The 17,497-nt window shown below is 41.8% G+C and overlaps 1 protein-coding gene across 1 annotated transcript; it reads left to right on the top strand.

The window, feature by feature from the left end:
• The first annotated feature begins 22 nt into the window (after positions 1-22).
• On the top strand, positions 23-17,438 carry LOC129853238 (uncharacterized protein C9orf85 homolog). Its single transcript, XM_055919049.1, has 4 exons — positions 23-196; positions 410-516; positions 9,105-9,218; positions 14,036-17,438. The coding sequence occupies exons 1-4, from the start codon at positions 95-97 to the stop codon at positions 14,244-14,246; spliced, it is 534 nt and encodes a 177-aa protein (XP_055775024.1). The 5' UTR covers positions 23-94; the 3' UTR covers positions 14,247-17,438.
• The last annotated feature ends 59 nt before the right edge of the window (positions 17,439-17,497 follow it).

The raw sequence follows: 17,497 nt of genomic DNA, 5'->3' as shown, positions 1-17,497 counted from the left end.
ACTCCTTATCCGACGTCACTCATGACGAGGCATATTCTTCCGGGTTATTTTGTCATGCCATGTGTTGTGGGATCTGAATTCTGATTTTAGCAAAATGAGTTCTCAAAAAGGCAACGCATCTCGCTCGCGAGGACAGAAGCACCAAAACACGACTGCTTACAAGAACGACAAATATGGAGCAAGTGTTCAAGTAAAGGTACGGTCTATGTCTGACTGGCTAACGTTACATAGCGCCGTCATTAATACAAGACATGATGGCAGTATGTTAGCAAAACAGTTGGCTAGTTAGCAAACCTTTTGAATTCATTCTGTCTGGTAACTATGTCTACCTTCCGTATGGATAATGCAGTGCTGATTTTAGGTCTGTTTTACTTTTCCCTGTGTAAATCTGGTGCTGATATTGTTGCAGATAGCAAACTCAAAGGTCCACGACGGGTTGTGCCAACGCTGCAAGGAAGTTATTGAGTGGAAAGTCAAGTACAACAAATACAAATCCCTCACCCAACCCCGAACATGGTTAGTACGTCACACACACACACACACACACATAAATGCTAAAAATAAATGCACTCAGTGTCGTTTGAGAACGTTTTGATCCAATAGAGAGCCAAATCGAGGTAGGATGTACCAAGGTGTATGCATATACCCCACGTATCTATGGTACGCCGTATGAGTCTTTGCGTGTCAAAAAAGATATAACTCAAATAACCCAATTATAATTTCAACAGCTCCTTGGTCATGTGACCTACTGGACTCAACCAAGGTTCAGAATGTCCACTGACTAGCCTTATACATGGCACACCCTTTTGTTAGTCCATTTTCATCTTACACAATTTTACTTGAATTGCCTGCTTTGTTCCCCTGAAGGACAGTGTCACACACACCTATTCACTTGGGCCTTCTCTCTGGGGCCTTCCAGGCAGGCCCCCATTGACCTGGTGACCTCTGACTCCTGGCCTCTAGGCCTACACTCCCTGCCCTCTCCCTGGGCCTGAGTGTATAGCTTACTCCCTGAAACTACAGACCTCCAGACCTCTACACCTGCTCTCCCTACCCGGTCAACACCCCTCTCCCTTGGCCTTACACGAAACCCAAACCGGCTGCGTGCGTGCGCCATCGTGCATACATTTATTTTGTCCCCCTACACCAAACGCGATCACGACACGCAGGTTAAAATATCAAAACAAACTCTGAACCAATTACATTAATTTGGGGACAGGTCGAAAAGCATTAAACATATATGGCAATTTAGCTAGTTAGCTTGCACTTGCTAGCTAATTTGTCCTATTTGGCTAGCTTGCTGTTGCTAGCTAATTTGTTCTGGAATATAAACATTGAGTTGTTATTTTACCTGAAATGCACAATGTCCTCTATTCCGACAATTAATCCACACATAAAAAAGTCAACTAAATCCGTTTTAGTCATCTCTCCTCCTTCCAGGCTTTTGCATCTTTGAAGTTATATGGTGATTGGCATCTAAACTTTCATAGTATTACTACACCGACCGGCAACACAGTTGTCTTTCAATCACCCATGTGGGTACCTGCTTCTATAAACCAATGAGGAGATGGGAGAGGCAGGACTTGCAGCGTGATCTGTGTCGGAAGTAGAAAGGACTTTTATTTTGTCCCTTGGCAATGCGACGCGAGTGGTGTGGTCAGCCTGTTACAGTATAGCTTACTCCCTGGAATTACTAAGACATCTATAGTCCCGCTGTCAGGAACCACGTGCTCCTGGTAACCCAAAACAGTCTCTGTGCTCCTGGTGACCCGCCCGCTTTTTCCCGCTCAGAGACTAAATCCCCACTCCAACCTCCACAGCCTGAGTGCTGCCCACAGCCCCCTGAGTCTGAGGTCCGAGGTAGTACGAGTCAGTGTCACCAGGGCTCTAAGTGCCCCCCGCCTTGGGGGAGGCCTCCTCGTGCACCTGGTAACACTTTGACTTCCACAGCGAGTCCCAACCTGAGTCACATTCCCACCAGAGGACGGGCCCGGGCGGATGGGTGACCACCACCCCCTACCTATCCAGAGCCCAATGTCAATGTCTTACGCCTTCTACCCACCTGAGCTCTCACACTCTGTGTCCGGCCCCTGGAACTTCTCCATTCACCTTGTAACCCGTAAGTAAAGGAAGAGGATGATGGAGGAAGAGGCCTTCCGTCCCCGACAAAAGCTTGGATCGAGGGCTGACTTTCAATAGATCGCAGTGAGTGAGCTGCTCTGCTACGTACGAAACCCTGACCCAGAATCATGTCGTCTACGAGGGATTTAGCACCAGGTTCCCCACAAACATGCATCAGGAGAGGGGCGGCAACTCATCCGGCCACACCCCAACCCCGTCACGAACGGCTCTACTCACCTGCCAAAAGAAGCAGGCTGTCCCGGGCAAACCGAAGATCTGCGGCGCTACAGTATTGTTACGTTTAGGGGGAATTCTGACTTGGAGGCGTTCAGTCATAATCCCACAGATAGTAGCTTTGCACCATTTGGCTCCTCAGCCAAGCATATACACCAAATGTCTGAAACTGCGGTTCCTCTCGTACTGAGCAGGATTTCTAATGCAGCAACACATCAGTAGGGTAAAACTAACCTGTCCCACGATGGTCTAAACCCAGCTCACGTTCCCTATGAGTGGGTGAACAATCCAGCGCTTGGTGAATTCTGCTTCACAGTGGTAGGAAGAGCCGACATCAAAGGATCAAAAAGCGATGCCGCTATGAACGCTTGGCCGCCACAAGCCAGTTATCTCTGTGGGAACTTTTCTGACGCCTCCTGCTTAAAACCCCAAAAAGTCAGAAGGATCGTGAGGCCCCGCTTTTACAGTCTGTATTCATACTGAAAATCAAGATCATGCGAGCTTTTGCCCTTCTGCTCCACGGTAAGTTTCTGTCTTCCCTGAGCTCGCCTTAGGACACCTGTTACCGTTTGACAGTTGTACCGCCCCAGTCAAACTCCCCACCTGCCACTGTCCCCGGAGCGAGGAGAAGCGAGAGCTCGCTCAGGGCTTGCCTCACCGGGTAAGTGATAAAATTATAAGAGTAGTGGTATTTCACCGCTGGCCGAGGCCTCCCACTTATTCTACATATCTTGTCTCTTCACAGTGCCAGACTAGAGTCAAGCTCAACAGGGTCTTCTTTCCCCACTGATTCCGTCAAGCCTGTTCCCTTGGCTGTGGTTTCGCTAGATAGTAGGTAGGGACAGTGGGAATCTCGTTCATCCATTCATGCATGTCACTAATTAGATGACAAGGCATTTGGCTACCTCAAGATACTCTTAATTATGTCCTGCTGTTTACACCCCAAAGGTGGTTTGAGTGCGACCGCGAAGGGTAGCATGCAACAGTCGGATAGCATCATATTGACATCCAGTCGAGTCACATCTGGCGGTAACATCAGAGGCTTTTCTGTCTTACAAACTGGACATCAGTTGCCGCTACTAACCTTCAGCGGACTTTAACTTTTTTTTTTTTTTACACCCAATCGACATAAAGTGCCAGCCCAATACTTATAGGATTGAAAACCAAATGCACGTCTCAGTATCTAGCGGCACCATCAACCGGGTGTTGGAAGAAGCAACAGAAAATAATAATTCTCTGGCTTCCTGTAAAGGTAAGGATTAGTTTACAAGAGCCCTACAGCAAATCATTGTCTGGTGGAACCGCCCTCACATTTTCATGCTTGACCAAAAGCCCCATATTCCAGGACCGAGAGCTCACAGGACGCCACAAAGCTTTCCAGGGCATGGGCCCCTCTCTCGTGGCAAACCCTTTCCAGGGCGCCCTGCCCTTCACAAAGAAAGAACATCTCCTGGATTGGTCACGTTACCTCACTAGACGCCTCAACCCGCCAGTCCGTGGACATTCTGAAAGTAGTTTTGAGGTCAGTAGGTCACAACCAAGGAGCTGTTGAAATTAGAAAGTGTGAGAAATTCATGTAAAAAGGTGTGAGATGAAAATGTACAAACTAAAGGGTTTGTAGTATAGAAGGGTAGTCTGGGGACATTCTGAACCTTGTTTGAAGTTAGTAGGTTACATGATCAAGGAGCTATTGTTTTTCAATATTTCTAATTTCATTGAATTCATGTAAAATTGCGTGAGATAAATGTACAAACTAAAGGGTGTGCAATGTGTAGGCCCACTGAGTGTACATTCTGAACCTTGTTCGAAGTCAGTAGGTCCAAGGAGCTATTGAAATTAAATAAATAATTAATTTAAAATAGTGCGAGATGTAAATCGACAAAAAAAGTGTGTGCAATGTGTCTATGCCATCGGGTTAGCTAGAACCAGTTTTAGGAGTAATGGTTAAAGAGCTATTGCAATTTGAATAATGTGATATGTCACTGTTGACAGTCCCTAACTGCTGTTGGTGGACATAAGGAAAACTACAGGCGAATATCCATCCTGAATCTGTCTTTACCTCGGTTCACGAACAATGTTTACAATACCGCGTTGGTAATAAGGCATTATTTGTTCGACCGCTACTTCTGGGGTAGCTAGCTAGCTTTAGCTTGGTACCTAGCTAGCACCAATACAACCAGCCTGAAAACAATGAACAGTAGAAACTGCAGTCATTTTCAAAATTCTTAGCAATGATTTAGGAATCCTTGTAAGTATTAGCTAGGTAGCCACTTGTTGTTCGCCTATTGCAATTGAACTTCAGTTCATAAAAATAAATAACTAGCCAACTACTTAACCATGTTGCCCAAAGCTAACGTTATAAGCAGCCAGCTAGCTTCATCTGGCTAGTGAGGCTTGACCGGACTGGTTTATATGTTGCGAAGCTAGCCACAATAAGGAGTAGGCACAATAGTGGAATTTTCTGTTTGACTTCTGAATAAAAGCACCTATTTTGAAAGTGATGCAGAATTTTACAATTGGTGGAATCATGCCATATTTAGACTAAATAATGTTAAACAAGGTTGGAATGTGAAGCAATGAAATGGGGTATCAGTCTACTTGGTGACACCCACAGAACACAACTGTGAAGAGTTTACGCAAATATTACCATTGTAGCACTTATCGTGAGACTGTGACTGTGTGAAATCACCTCCCACAGCCTATTGTGTGTATTGACATTCATATTGCACTGTACAGCTTTACCTAAGGATTGGGTATCAGTCTACTCAATACCAAGATATTTTTTCCCAACGTCCTCAGTTATCAGACAAACATCTGTGCAGTATTGTTTTTCCTCGGGAATCAATCAAATGTATTTATAAAGCCCTTCTTACATTAGCCAATGTCACAAAGTGCTGTACAGAAACCCAGCCTAAAACCCCAAACAGCAAGCAATTCAGGTGTAGAAGCACGGTGGCTAGGAAAAACTCCCTAGAAATGCCGGAACCTAGGAATAAACCTAGAGGAACCAGGCTGAGGGGTGGCCAGTCCTCTCCTGGCTGTGCCGGGTGGAGATTATAACAGAACATGGCCAAGATGACCAGCAGGGTCAAATAATAAAAATCACAGTGGTTTTCGAGGGTGCAACGGGTCAGCACCTCAGGAGTAAATGTCAGTTGGCTTTTCATAGCCGATCATTCATAGCATCTCTACCGCTCTTGCTGTCTTTCTCTGGAGAGTTGACAACAAATAATGTTCAATACACATACACAGGTTGGGAATAAATGTGGCTCAATTAAGTTGTTTCAGAGTCCAGCAATAAGAGCTACAACGCTAATGTTCTCTGGGCGTCACTGAGTAGACTGATGACCCATGTCATTGAGCCACAATCTGTAGGTAAGGCTGTACAGTGAAATAAATATGCCCCCATTTACAATTCTAGTCTAATACATCCAGTGTGATTTCAACAGATTTTTGTCAAATGAACAAGTATTGTTGATATTTTTTAAATATAACATTCCAACCTTGTTTATTATGATCTATTCAATTATGGCATAATTCTACTATTTGTATTCATTTGCATCACTGTCAATTTATATACTTTTATTTTGAAGGCTAACCGCAAAGTTTTACATTTTAAGTCATTTAGCAGACGCTCTTATCCAGAGCGACTTACAAGTACATACATTCATACTTTTTTTTGTACTGGCCCCCCATGGGAAACGAACCCACAACCCTGGCGTTGCAAGCGCCATGCTCTACCAACTGAGCCACAGTCCCACAGTCCCGTGTGGGCCCCCGCAAAGTCCACTATTGTGGCTAATCCTTATTGTGGCTAGCTTCACACAGATGGTTCCAACCACCATTAATCAAATAAGAACTGTCTTATAAATTAGGGTTATTTTAGTTGACACCTAGCTATATGGTTAGCTAGCTAACTATATAGCTACTGAAACAGATTGTCGTTTTGCTATGGTTTTGGGGAAGAACGTTGTTTGCATCCATCAGTTAGCTAGCTTTTTATGACCAGCACTGTAGGTGCGCGAGAGAACCTTACCATCATCATAGCATACGAATTGATGAATCGTTGTGACTGACATGTGAAATACGAGTGATTGTGTAATAACGACGTAAAAAAATGATGAACGCTTTTTTTGACGTGCAGTCATATTCAGGTCCTGATTGGTCAACAAGCTTATTTGACACGTCAAATAACACTATTTGACGTGTCAAATAAGCTTGTTGACCAATCAGGACCTGAATATGACTGCACGTCAAAAAAAGCGTTCATTTTTTTGCGTCGTACACATTGTATCTTTTGACATGCAAAGACCCAAACGGCGTAACATACTTATCTAGCCCTACAAAGCTTGACGTCATGTTTACAGTTGATTGTTTTACATTTTCGATTTAGCTGACACTCTTACCCCGACTGTTTTACAGGAGCAATTAGGGGTTAGTGCCTAGATCAAGGTTTAGGGTTATTTTACACCTAGTCGGCTCGGGGATTCAAACCAGTTGCCTTACCGTTACTTTACGGTTACTGGCCTAACACTCATAACTGCTAGGCTACCAGCTGTACTTAATAACAGTAAGTACAGTTATTTTAACAGTAACATTCTGTCTTAGGACATAAGTGTTGGAGTTAACCTCTAACGCCTCACAAACCTGGATCCGGGAGCACCCCCATCACAAAAGCTGACTAGCATAGCCTAGCCTAAAGTTACAGGGATATCATAAAAATCACAAATCACATGAAATCACAAGTCCAAGACACCAAATGAAAGATACAGATCTTGTGATTCAAGCCATCATCTCTGATTTTTAAAATGTTTTACAGGGAAGACACAATATGTAAATCTATTAGCTAACCACGTTAGCAAAAGACACCACTCTCATACTTCACCATTTTCTTACTGCATCAGTAGCTATCACAAATTCGACCAAATAAAGATATAAATAGCCACTAACCAAGAAACAACCTCATCAGATGACAGTCTGATAACCTATGCTATACAATAAATATGTTTTGTTAGAAAAATGTGCATATTTCAGGTATAAATCATAGTTTACAATTGCAGCCCCCATCACAACTCTCACTAAAATGACTAGAATAACTACAGAGACCATCGTGTATTAGCTAATTACTCATCATAAAACATTTCTTAAAAATACACAGCGTACAGCAGATGAAAGACACAGATCTTGTGAATATAGCCAATATTTCAGATTTTCTAAGTGTTTTACAGCAAACACAATATAGCATTATCTTAGCTTACTACAATAGTCAGTCACACAGCAGCATTGATTCAAGGCAAAAATAGCAATAACGTTATAAACCATCAAGCGCTATTAATCTTTTCACTAACCTTCTCAGAATTCTTCAGATGACAGTCCTGTAACATCATATTACACAATTCATATAGAGTTGGTTTGAAAATGTGCATATTTAGCCGCACAATTCGTGGTTACACAACGTGATTAGTGGGCAAACAATCAAGCAATCTGTCCTGCGCCATCTTGGAAAGGCACCCATTCTTATCGAAAGCTATTCATAAACTTGACTAAAAAAATACAGGTTGGACAGCAATTGAAAGACAAATTAGTTCTTAATGCAATCGCCGAGTTAGATTTTTAAAATTAACGTTATTAGACATACAGTGTGCGTTACAGCCAGACTAGTGCCGCAATAATGGCGGACAAATACGTTTACATTTTTCCACATAAATACGGAATAACATCATAAATAGCTCTTACTTTTGGACGAGCTTCCATCAGAATCTTGGCGAAGTGGTCCTTTGTCCAAAATAATTGTTGCTTCGTTGTAAAACGTTGTGTTCAAATTCGGAAGTAGCAGCTAACAAGTAGCTATAACAAACGGCATGCCCAAATCTTTATACTCAATACTAAGGAAATTCCGAAAATAGCAATATACTCGCATAAACTGATATAACTCGGTTTAAAATAACTTCGTTATGATGTTTCTAACACCCATAATTAATTAAATTACAGACTGATATATCTAAGGTCGATAACTGAGCGTTCCAAAATGCCATCCTGAGGTCTTGCTTTGCGAAATGGCGAGCGTTGAAAAGATAGGTCCTCTCGCTCCTTGGCCTTTTATAAACTCTGGGAACTACGCAGAAAGTCCATTCCACTTCTCATTGGTTACTGACATCCAGGGGAAGGCGGGTGCAGTTCATGTCGACCCATAGGATACATACAGGGCTTTAAACTGATCTGAGAGCAGAGCCTAGTTTTCAGACCTTCGCAGTTCCTGTCATGGATTTCGCTGCAGAGAGTTCTGTTTCACCCACAGACATAATTCCAACGGTTTTAGAAACTAGAGTGTTTTTTATCCAATAGTAAGAATAATATGCATATTGTACGAGCAAGAATTGAGTACGAGGCCGTTTAAATTGGGTACAAATTTGTGCTGTGTCGAAATGGCACTCCCCTAGTGGCAAGAAGTTTTTAAGTACTCGGCAAATGACTGTACTTGTTTTAGTAGTCCGCGTCCTGTGTTGGAAGGTATATCTGTAGACAGTTCTGATTGGAAAGTCGTCGTTTGCAGTGGCCAGGAAATAATTAAATGCACTTGTTAGATGCTACCACTCCAAATCAAAACCAAACATGCATGTCCAATTTAATTGTGTGTTAGTAGGAAAACCAAGGAAAGCTTTTGGGGATATGTATGGGTGAAATGTTGGCTAGTGAAGGGGTGTGAGAGGAGGACATGGGTATTCAGGGAGTGTTTCTATGTGTTTCAGTGTGAAATGTTCTCAGAAGACCGTGAAGGATGCGTATCACGTCATTTGTAAACCCTGTGCCCTGAAGCTGGAGCTTTGTGCCAAGTGTGGGAAGAAAGAGGACATCGTAATTCCGTGAGTGTTCCTACTTCCTACAATATGGTGTATGTGAGTCTAAAGCCCACAAGCAGTCGGCTAAGCTGGCAGAGGTGTTGCTTGGGAACAGGGATGTCTGTTTCTACTGCCGTCTACTGGTTGAAAACAAATGGTACACATTTACCTAATTCATTGTAAGCTAAATAATAACTATGTTCTCATTTAGCATGTAATTTGTTGTTTTGAATGACCGATATCAACATCCGACATGACACTGTCCTTTTGGATTTGAGATAAATGAAAACTACACTGAAGAAAAATATAAATGCAACAATTTCAAAGATTTTACTGAGTTATAGTTCATATAAGGAAATCAGTCAATTTAAGTAAATTCATTATGCCCAAATCTCTGGAAAGCTTTAAAATAATTTAGCGATGGGGATCAGAAAATCAGTCAGTATCTGGCGTGACCTCCATTTGCCTCATGCGGCGCGACACATTTCCTTCGCATAGATTTGATCAGGCTGTTGATTGTGGAGTGTTGTCCCACTCCGCTTCAATGGCTGTACGAAGTTTCTGAATATTGGCGGGAACTGGAACACGCTGTCGCACACCTCAATCCAGAGCATTCCAAACATGCTCAATGTCTGGTGAGTATGCAGGCCTTGGAAGAACTGGGACATTTTCGGCTTCCAGGAATTGTGTACAAATCCTTGTGACATGGGGCTGTGCATTATCATGCTGAAACATGAGGGGATGGCGGTGGATGAATGGTACGACAATGGGCCTCAGGATCTCTACATGGTATGGCAATTTGAATGCACAGACATCTATAAAATGCAATTGTTTGTTGTCCGTAGCTTATGCCTGCCCATACTATAACCCCACTGGGGCACTCTGTTCACGTACACGCTGTCTGCCATCTGCCCGGTGCAGTTGCAACTGGGATTCATCCGTGAAGGGCACGCTTCTCCAACGTGCCAGTGGTCATCGAAGGTGATCGTTTGCCCACTGAAGTTCGTTACGACGCCGAACTGCAGTCAGGTCAAGACCCTGGTGAGGGCAACGAGCATGCAGATGAGCTTCCCTGAGATGGTTTCTGACAGAAATTTGTGGCACAATTCTTCGGTTATGCAAACCCACAGTTACATCACCTGTCTGGTTGGCTGGTCTCAGATGATCCCGCAGGTGAAGAAGCCGGATGTGGAGGTCCTGGGCTGGCGTGGCTTCACGTGGTCTGCAGTTGAGGCTGGTTGGAAATACTACCAAGTTCTCTAAAACAATGTTGGAGGCGGTTTGTTTATGTTAGAGAAATTAACATTAACTTCTCAGGCAACCGCTTTGCAATCAGCATACCAACTACACGCTCCCTCAACTTGAGACATCTGTGGCATTGTGTTGTGACACAACTGCACATTTTAGATGGGCCTTTTATTGTCCCCAGCACAAGGTGCACCTGTGTAATGATCATGAGGTTTAATTAGCTTCTTGATATGCCACGCCTGTCAGGTGGATGGATTATCTTGGCAAAGGAGAAATGCTCACTAACAGGGATGTAGACATTTGTGCACAAAATTTGAAGCTTTTTGTGCGAATGGGACATTTCTGGCATCTTCTATTTCAGCTCATAAAACATGCGACCAACACTTTACATTTGCATTTATATTTTTGTTCAGTATAGCATGTTAGAGGGATCATTTATTATGAAATTTACCACGGTGTTAATTGTTTTCATACCTCGAGATTAGCTCTATGTATAAGTAATGTTATAATAAAGGCATGAGCGGGTGGCCCACAGAATATTACTGCTCTCCAGTGCTTTATTGGAACACCATAATTACAGCGTTTCGACTATACAGAAGTCTTTGTCAGATAAGTAATGATAACACAGATTATTATGAAATGCGTGTGAGAATTCTGGCAACTTTAAATGGCCTTCAGTGGTGAAAACTCTTCGTGTTCAAGTACTCATGAATTTGTTTGAGTACTCATGTTAGCGCTTTAAATCTTGATCAAATGAAATTTTATTTGCATGTCTATAGCACATTTCTTACAACAAATGCATTTCAAGGTGCTTAACAAATAGAAAATAAATTAAATGGGGGTGAAGGCAGAAAGTTCTGTTCCAATTACTGGTTGTTCTGATACAACTAAATGTATTTTCACTGCACTTGACATGAACACATCTTAGCGTTTGAAATTGACTGCTTATAAATGTAACCTAGTAGTAATCCCTAATAATAATATGGGTGCGTAGGGAAGACCGGGGAAATAGCCTGTCAGTTTCAATATCGCCAATCAGGAACAAGCTAGAATCATGTGATTCACCGTGCACATGCTCAGTTTAGTTACAAAGTCATGTGAAGAGGCAAGTCACTGTGCCACGCTCAGCAAATTTTATTTCCCAAAATAGTTTTCGATAAAAATGCATTAATTCTTGAAATGCACGTGTTAATTATAGGATATTCTTTTAATGTTTCATTTTACCACAAACACTGTTAAAGTATGTTACAATTGACCCTCGGTTGTAACGCTCCTTGTTTGAGACAAAATTATGCATTCTGTTTGCTTTAAAATGATAATGGCTACAGTTGAAGTCGGAAGTTTACATACACTTAGGTTGGAGTCATTAAAACTCGTTTTTCAATCACTCCACAAATTTATTAGTTAACAACTATAGTTTTTGCAAGTCGGTTAGGACATCTACTTTGTGCATGACACAAGTCATTTTTCCAACAATTGTTTACAGACAGATTATTTCACTTAATTCACTATCACATTTACAGTGGGTCAGAAGTTGACATACACTAAGTTGACTGTGCCTTTAAACAGCTTGGGAAATTTCAGAAAGTTATGTCATGTCTTTAGAAGCTTCTGATAGGCTAATTGACATCATTTGAATCAGTTGGAGGTGTACTTGTGGATGCATTTCAAGGCCTACCTTCAAACTCAGTGCCTCTTTGCTTGACATCATGGGAAAATCAAAAGAAATCAGCCAAGACCACAGAAAAACGATTGTAGACCTCTACATCTGTTTTATCCTTGGGAGCAATTTCAGGTACCATGTTCATCTGTATAAACAATAGTACGCAAGTGTAAACACCATGGGACCACACAGCCGTCATACTGCACAGGAAGGAGACGTGTTCTGTCTCCTAGAGATGAACGTACTTTGGTGAGAAAAGTGTTAATCAATCCCAGAACAACAGCAAAGGACCTTGTGAAGATGCTGGAGGAAACGGGTACAAAAGTATCTATATCCACAGTAAAACGAGTCCTATATCGACATAACCTGAAAGGCCGCTCAGCAAGGAAGAAGCCACTGTTCCAAAACCGCCATTAAAAAAGCCAGACTACTGTTTGCGACTGCACATGGGATTGTACTTTTTGGGGAAATGTCCTCTGGTCTGATGAAATAAAAATGGAATTGTTTGGCCATAATGACCATTGTTATGTTTGGAGGAAAAGGGGGGATGCTTGCAAGCCAAAGAACACCATCCCAACTGAGAAGCACGAGGGTGGCAGCATGATGTTGTGGGGGTGCTTTGCTGCAGGAGGGACTTGTGCACTTCACAAAATAGATGGCTTCATGAGGGAGGAAAATTTTGCTTCAATATATCCACATCATCTCGAGACATCAGTCAGGAAGTTAAAGCTTGGTCGCAAATGGGTCTTCCAAATGAACAATGATCCCAAGCATACTTCCAAAATGGCTTAAGGGCACCAAAGTCAAGGAATTGGAGTGGCCATCACAAAGGGACCTCAATCCCATAGAAAAATTGTGTGCAGAACTGAAATATTGTGTGCGAGCAAGGAGGCCTACAAACCTGACTCAGTTACACCAGCTCTGTCATGAGGAATAGGCCAAAAGCCACCCAACTTATTGTGGGAATCTTGTGGAAGGCTACCTGAGACGTTTGACCCAAGTTCAACAATTTAACGGCAATGCTACCAAATGCTAAGTGTGTATGTAAACGTCTGACCCACTGGGAATGTGATGAAAGAAATAAAAACGGAAATAAATCATTCTCTACTATTATTCTGACATTTCACATTCTTAAAATAAAGTGGTCATCCTAACTGACCTAACACAGGGAATTTTTAATTGGATTAGATGTCAGGAATTGTGAAATACTGAGTTTAAATGTATTTGGCTAAGGTGTATGTAAACTTCTGACTTCAACTGTACATCAATTTGTAGCAGACAAATCTAAGTTGTTTGTATCACATTTTGAACTCAACTGGCCAAAAAGTAAAACAAATGTGTTACAATTAACCCCGAACCACAATTAGTTCAATAGGCTTTTGTGTCTGAATAACAACGTGTGCTGTTGGACCACTTTTTATTTATTTATTTTATTTCACCTTTATTTAACCAGGTAGGCAAATTGAGAACACGTTCTCATTTACAATTGCGACCTGGCCAAGATAAAGCAAAGCAGTTCGACACAATACAACAACACATAGTTACACATGGAGTAAAACAAACATACAGTCAATAATACAGTGAAAATAAGTCTATATACAATATGAGCAAGTGAGGTGAGATAAGGGAGGTGAAGGCAAACAAAATATATATATAAATAAATAAAAATATATATAAAAAGGCCATGGTGGCGAAGTAAATACAATATAGCAAGTAAAAAAAATAACACGAATGGTTGGTTTGCAGTGGAAGAAGGTGCAAAGTAGAGATAGAAATAATGGGGTGCAAAGGAGCAAAATAAATAAATACAGTAGGTAAAGAGGTAGTTGTTTGGGCTAAATTATAGATGGGACTACTACTTTCAGGCTGTAAAAATCTAAAGGGTTGAATTTTTCATGAATCTTTTTTTCATTCTGCTTTCACCTAATAGGGTTGACACAAAGAAGCAGGAAGAGGAGGAAGACACCAACCAAAAGAAGACAGGATGCACTCTGAGGAAGAAAGACTTAGATGAGTTTGACAATGAGGATTTTGGCAACTTGAGCAGTGACTATGAGGACTTTGCCAGTGACTCAGGTCTTGAGAATGGAGGAGGCAAGGCCCCTATCGCTGATATGGCACATGTTAGTTTCAAAGACTGAAGACAGCCAAACCAAGACCACCATAACTGTACCTCTACTCTATTCATTTAAATGTATTATTATACATATCCTCTGATTTATACATACTTTTGCATAGAAGCCTCTTCACTGTAGAGTTCACCACTCTCATACAGTAGCCTACTTGTATTTGGGGTTGGAACATTAAATAAACAAAGCCCACTTTCAATTAACTGTTTTGTAATAAATCCTATGGGATATCAATGGTCATGTTTTGATAGTTTTAAGGAAGCGTTATCCTGTCGTGTTTTAAAGGGCAATTGACAAGCATTACTAGGATAGTCATTATGGTGACCCCGCAGTATTTCCCATTGAAAAAAAGATAACCCGTGCATTCGGTAAGTATTCAGACCTTGACTTTTTCCACTTGTTACATTACGGCCTTATTCTAAAATGGATTAAATTGTTTTCTTCCCCCAATCTACACACAATACCCCATAATGACAAAGCTAAAACAGGTTTTTAGAAATGTTAAGAAAAATTTATGTAAACTCGAATGGAAATTTCACATTTTACAGAAGTATTCAGACCCTTTACTCAATACTTTGTCGAAGCACCTTTGGCAGTGATTACAGCCTCGAGTCTTCTTGAGTATGGTGTTACAAGCTTGGCAGACCTGTATTTGGGAAGTTTCTCCCATTCTTCTCTGTAGATCCTCTCAAGCTCTGCCAAGTTGGATGGAGAGCGTCGATGCACAGCTATTTTCAGGTCTCTTCAGAGATGTTTGATCGGGTTCAAGTCCGGGCTTTGGCAGGGCCACTCAAGGACATTGAGACTTGTCCTGAAGCCATTCCTACGTTGTCTTGGCTGTGTGCTTAGGGTTGATGTCCTGTTGGAAGGTAAACCTTCGCCCCAGTCTGAGGTCCTGAGCGCTCTGGAGCAGGGTTTCATCAAGGATCTCTCTGTACATTTCTCCGTTCATCTTTCCCTCGATCTGACTAGTCTCCCAGTCCCTGCTGCTGATAAACATCCCCACAGCATGATGCTGCCACCACCAAGCTTCACCATAGGGATGGTGCCAGGTTTCCTCCAGACGTGACGCTTGGCATTCAGGCCAGAGTTCAATCTTGGTTTCATCAGACCAGAGAATCTTGTTTCTCATGGTCTGGGAGTCCTCTAGGTGCCTTTTGGCAAACTCCAAGCGGGCTGGCATGTACCTTTTTACTGAGGAGTGGCTTTCGTCTGGCCACACTACCATAAAGGCCTGATTGGTGAAGCGCTGCAGAGAAGGTTCCCCCATCTCCACAAAGGAACTCTGAAGCTCTGTCAGAGTAACCATCGTGTTCTTGGTCACCTCCCTGACCAAGGCCTTTCTCCTCAGTTTGGCCAGGCGTCAAGTTCTAGGAAGAGTTTTGGTGGTTCCAAACTTCTTCCATTTAAGAATGATGGAAGCCACTGTGTTCTTGGGGACCTTCAACGCTGTAGATATTTTTTGGTGCCCTTTTTAAGCCTTGAGACAACTGAGACATGGATTGTGTAAGTGTGCCGATCAAGGGGTGAATGAGGAAGACAAATTTAAGTACTTTTGGACTGGGTATGGTAGTAGGTTTGTGTTGAGCACTGCAATGCTGCTGTGGTTTTCACGCTCAACAGTTTCCTGTGTGTATCAAGAATGATCCAGCTAACTTTACACCACTTTGGAAAGCATCGGAGTCAACATGGGCCAGCATCCCAATGGAACGCTTTCAACACCATGTCCTGACGAATTGAGGCAGTTCTGAGGGTAAGGGAGGTTATTATATATTGTTATTTAAGCTCTTTGCTTTCCTCTGTTGGCCATGGTGGGACATCGTCTCTCAGTTCTCTCACTTTCAGGATAAGGCTATGGGGACATTGTGAGTCATACTAACTTGTTAACGTGCTATTACCAGAATTCATTGATGATCTCAGAGCGGGTTTTATTTAGTGCCTTTAGTAATGCTCACATGGGTTTGTTCTGCTTTTTCAAACACACGTAATCGAAAACGCATGATCAAATGTCTTGTGACATGCTCTTTCTAAATTAAAAGGACAGACCCAAATAACAAAACTTTCCTTACCTTGAAAGCATAGTCAAATCAAATTTTATTTGTCACATACACATGGTTAGCAGATGTTAATGCGAGTGTAGCGAAATGCTTGTGCTTCTAGTTCCGACAATGCAGTAATATGAAAATGCAATCCTTCCTTGAGCAGAGTCTGCTTTAAAACATCACAGCATCTGTTAATGCTAGGAAAGGCTGTCTTGCTATCAATTGAGACCTTAGTGTGCATGTGCTTTGAAATATGAATAGTGTTTAAATTAAGAACTATTTTATTTACATTTTATGAATGATAAAAAATATAACCAATGTTTCTAAAAGGCACCGTTACAGGCTTTAGTTTGAGGTTGGTTGGCACAGGTGATATTTAAGAGCTGTACAGCCCATGCTTCAGTTGGCATGAGAGATGTTTGAAGAGCTACATGGCTATTTAGCGCTTCCTCTTTAAGTTAAAGCCTTTGTTGTCTTATTTACCCTGTTTGGCTTGCTCCACCTTTTTGTTTTTATTCCCTAAATGTTTTTATTTTATTTTTTGTTTATCATGCAGATCTAGTGGGCATCCATGGTTTGTTAAGACCCTACTTGAGTTTGCTTGGCCAGCACCCAGTGAGTAAGGAAACCCCATGGATGCCTTTCACTACCCGTTTTAAAACCATACCCGCTTTCTTTTGGTTGTCAGTGGCTCATTTGTTAGATCCCTTTTTCACTGGAGTAACCATTTTTTGTTGTTATTATTGAACTTGACAGGATCCTTTTTTGATTTTGTTCATTAGACATTTTAAACTCCAAGCATAGCCTCTGGAAGTAGTGCACTGAGCCTTTTAATAGTCCCGTATTAGTGGACCCATATAGTCATTTGTAGGTTTGTGCAAATTAATTATTTCAGCAGGCTGACTAAGCGTCTCATTTGTTGAGTGCGCTCTGCTACTTTGAATTGTTTTCTCAATAATTTTGGATGCAGATTTTAAATGTATGCTTAACACCCCTCCCCAATGAACCTTTCTATTCATTTTTGGAAGATCCAAAACAAACTTTGGGCCAAACTCTCACATTGGAATGCCCAGGGAGATTCAGTGTTGAAGCAGTGAGCTTTAGTGCTGAACCAGCAACTGTTTGAAATTGTCTGGATTATGACATAAATTGCTTAATATGATTGTCTTTTGTGTCATTTCATTTGAAGATGTTGGCTAATTTACATGACCTATTGGGCCA

This window comes from Salvelinus fontinalis, chromosome 4 (genome assembly GCF_029448725.1).
Source record: "Salvelinus fontinalis isolate EN_2023a chromosome 4, ASM2944872v1, whole genome shotgun sequence".
NCBI classification, from domain to species: Eukaryota; Metazoa; Chordata; class Actinopteri; order Salmoniformes; family Salmonidae; genus Salvelinus; species Salvelinus fontinalis.
Note: the sequence above shows the minus strand (reverse complement) of the source record. Positions and strands in the feature narration are given on the sequence as shown.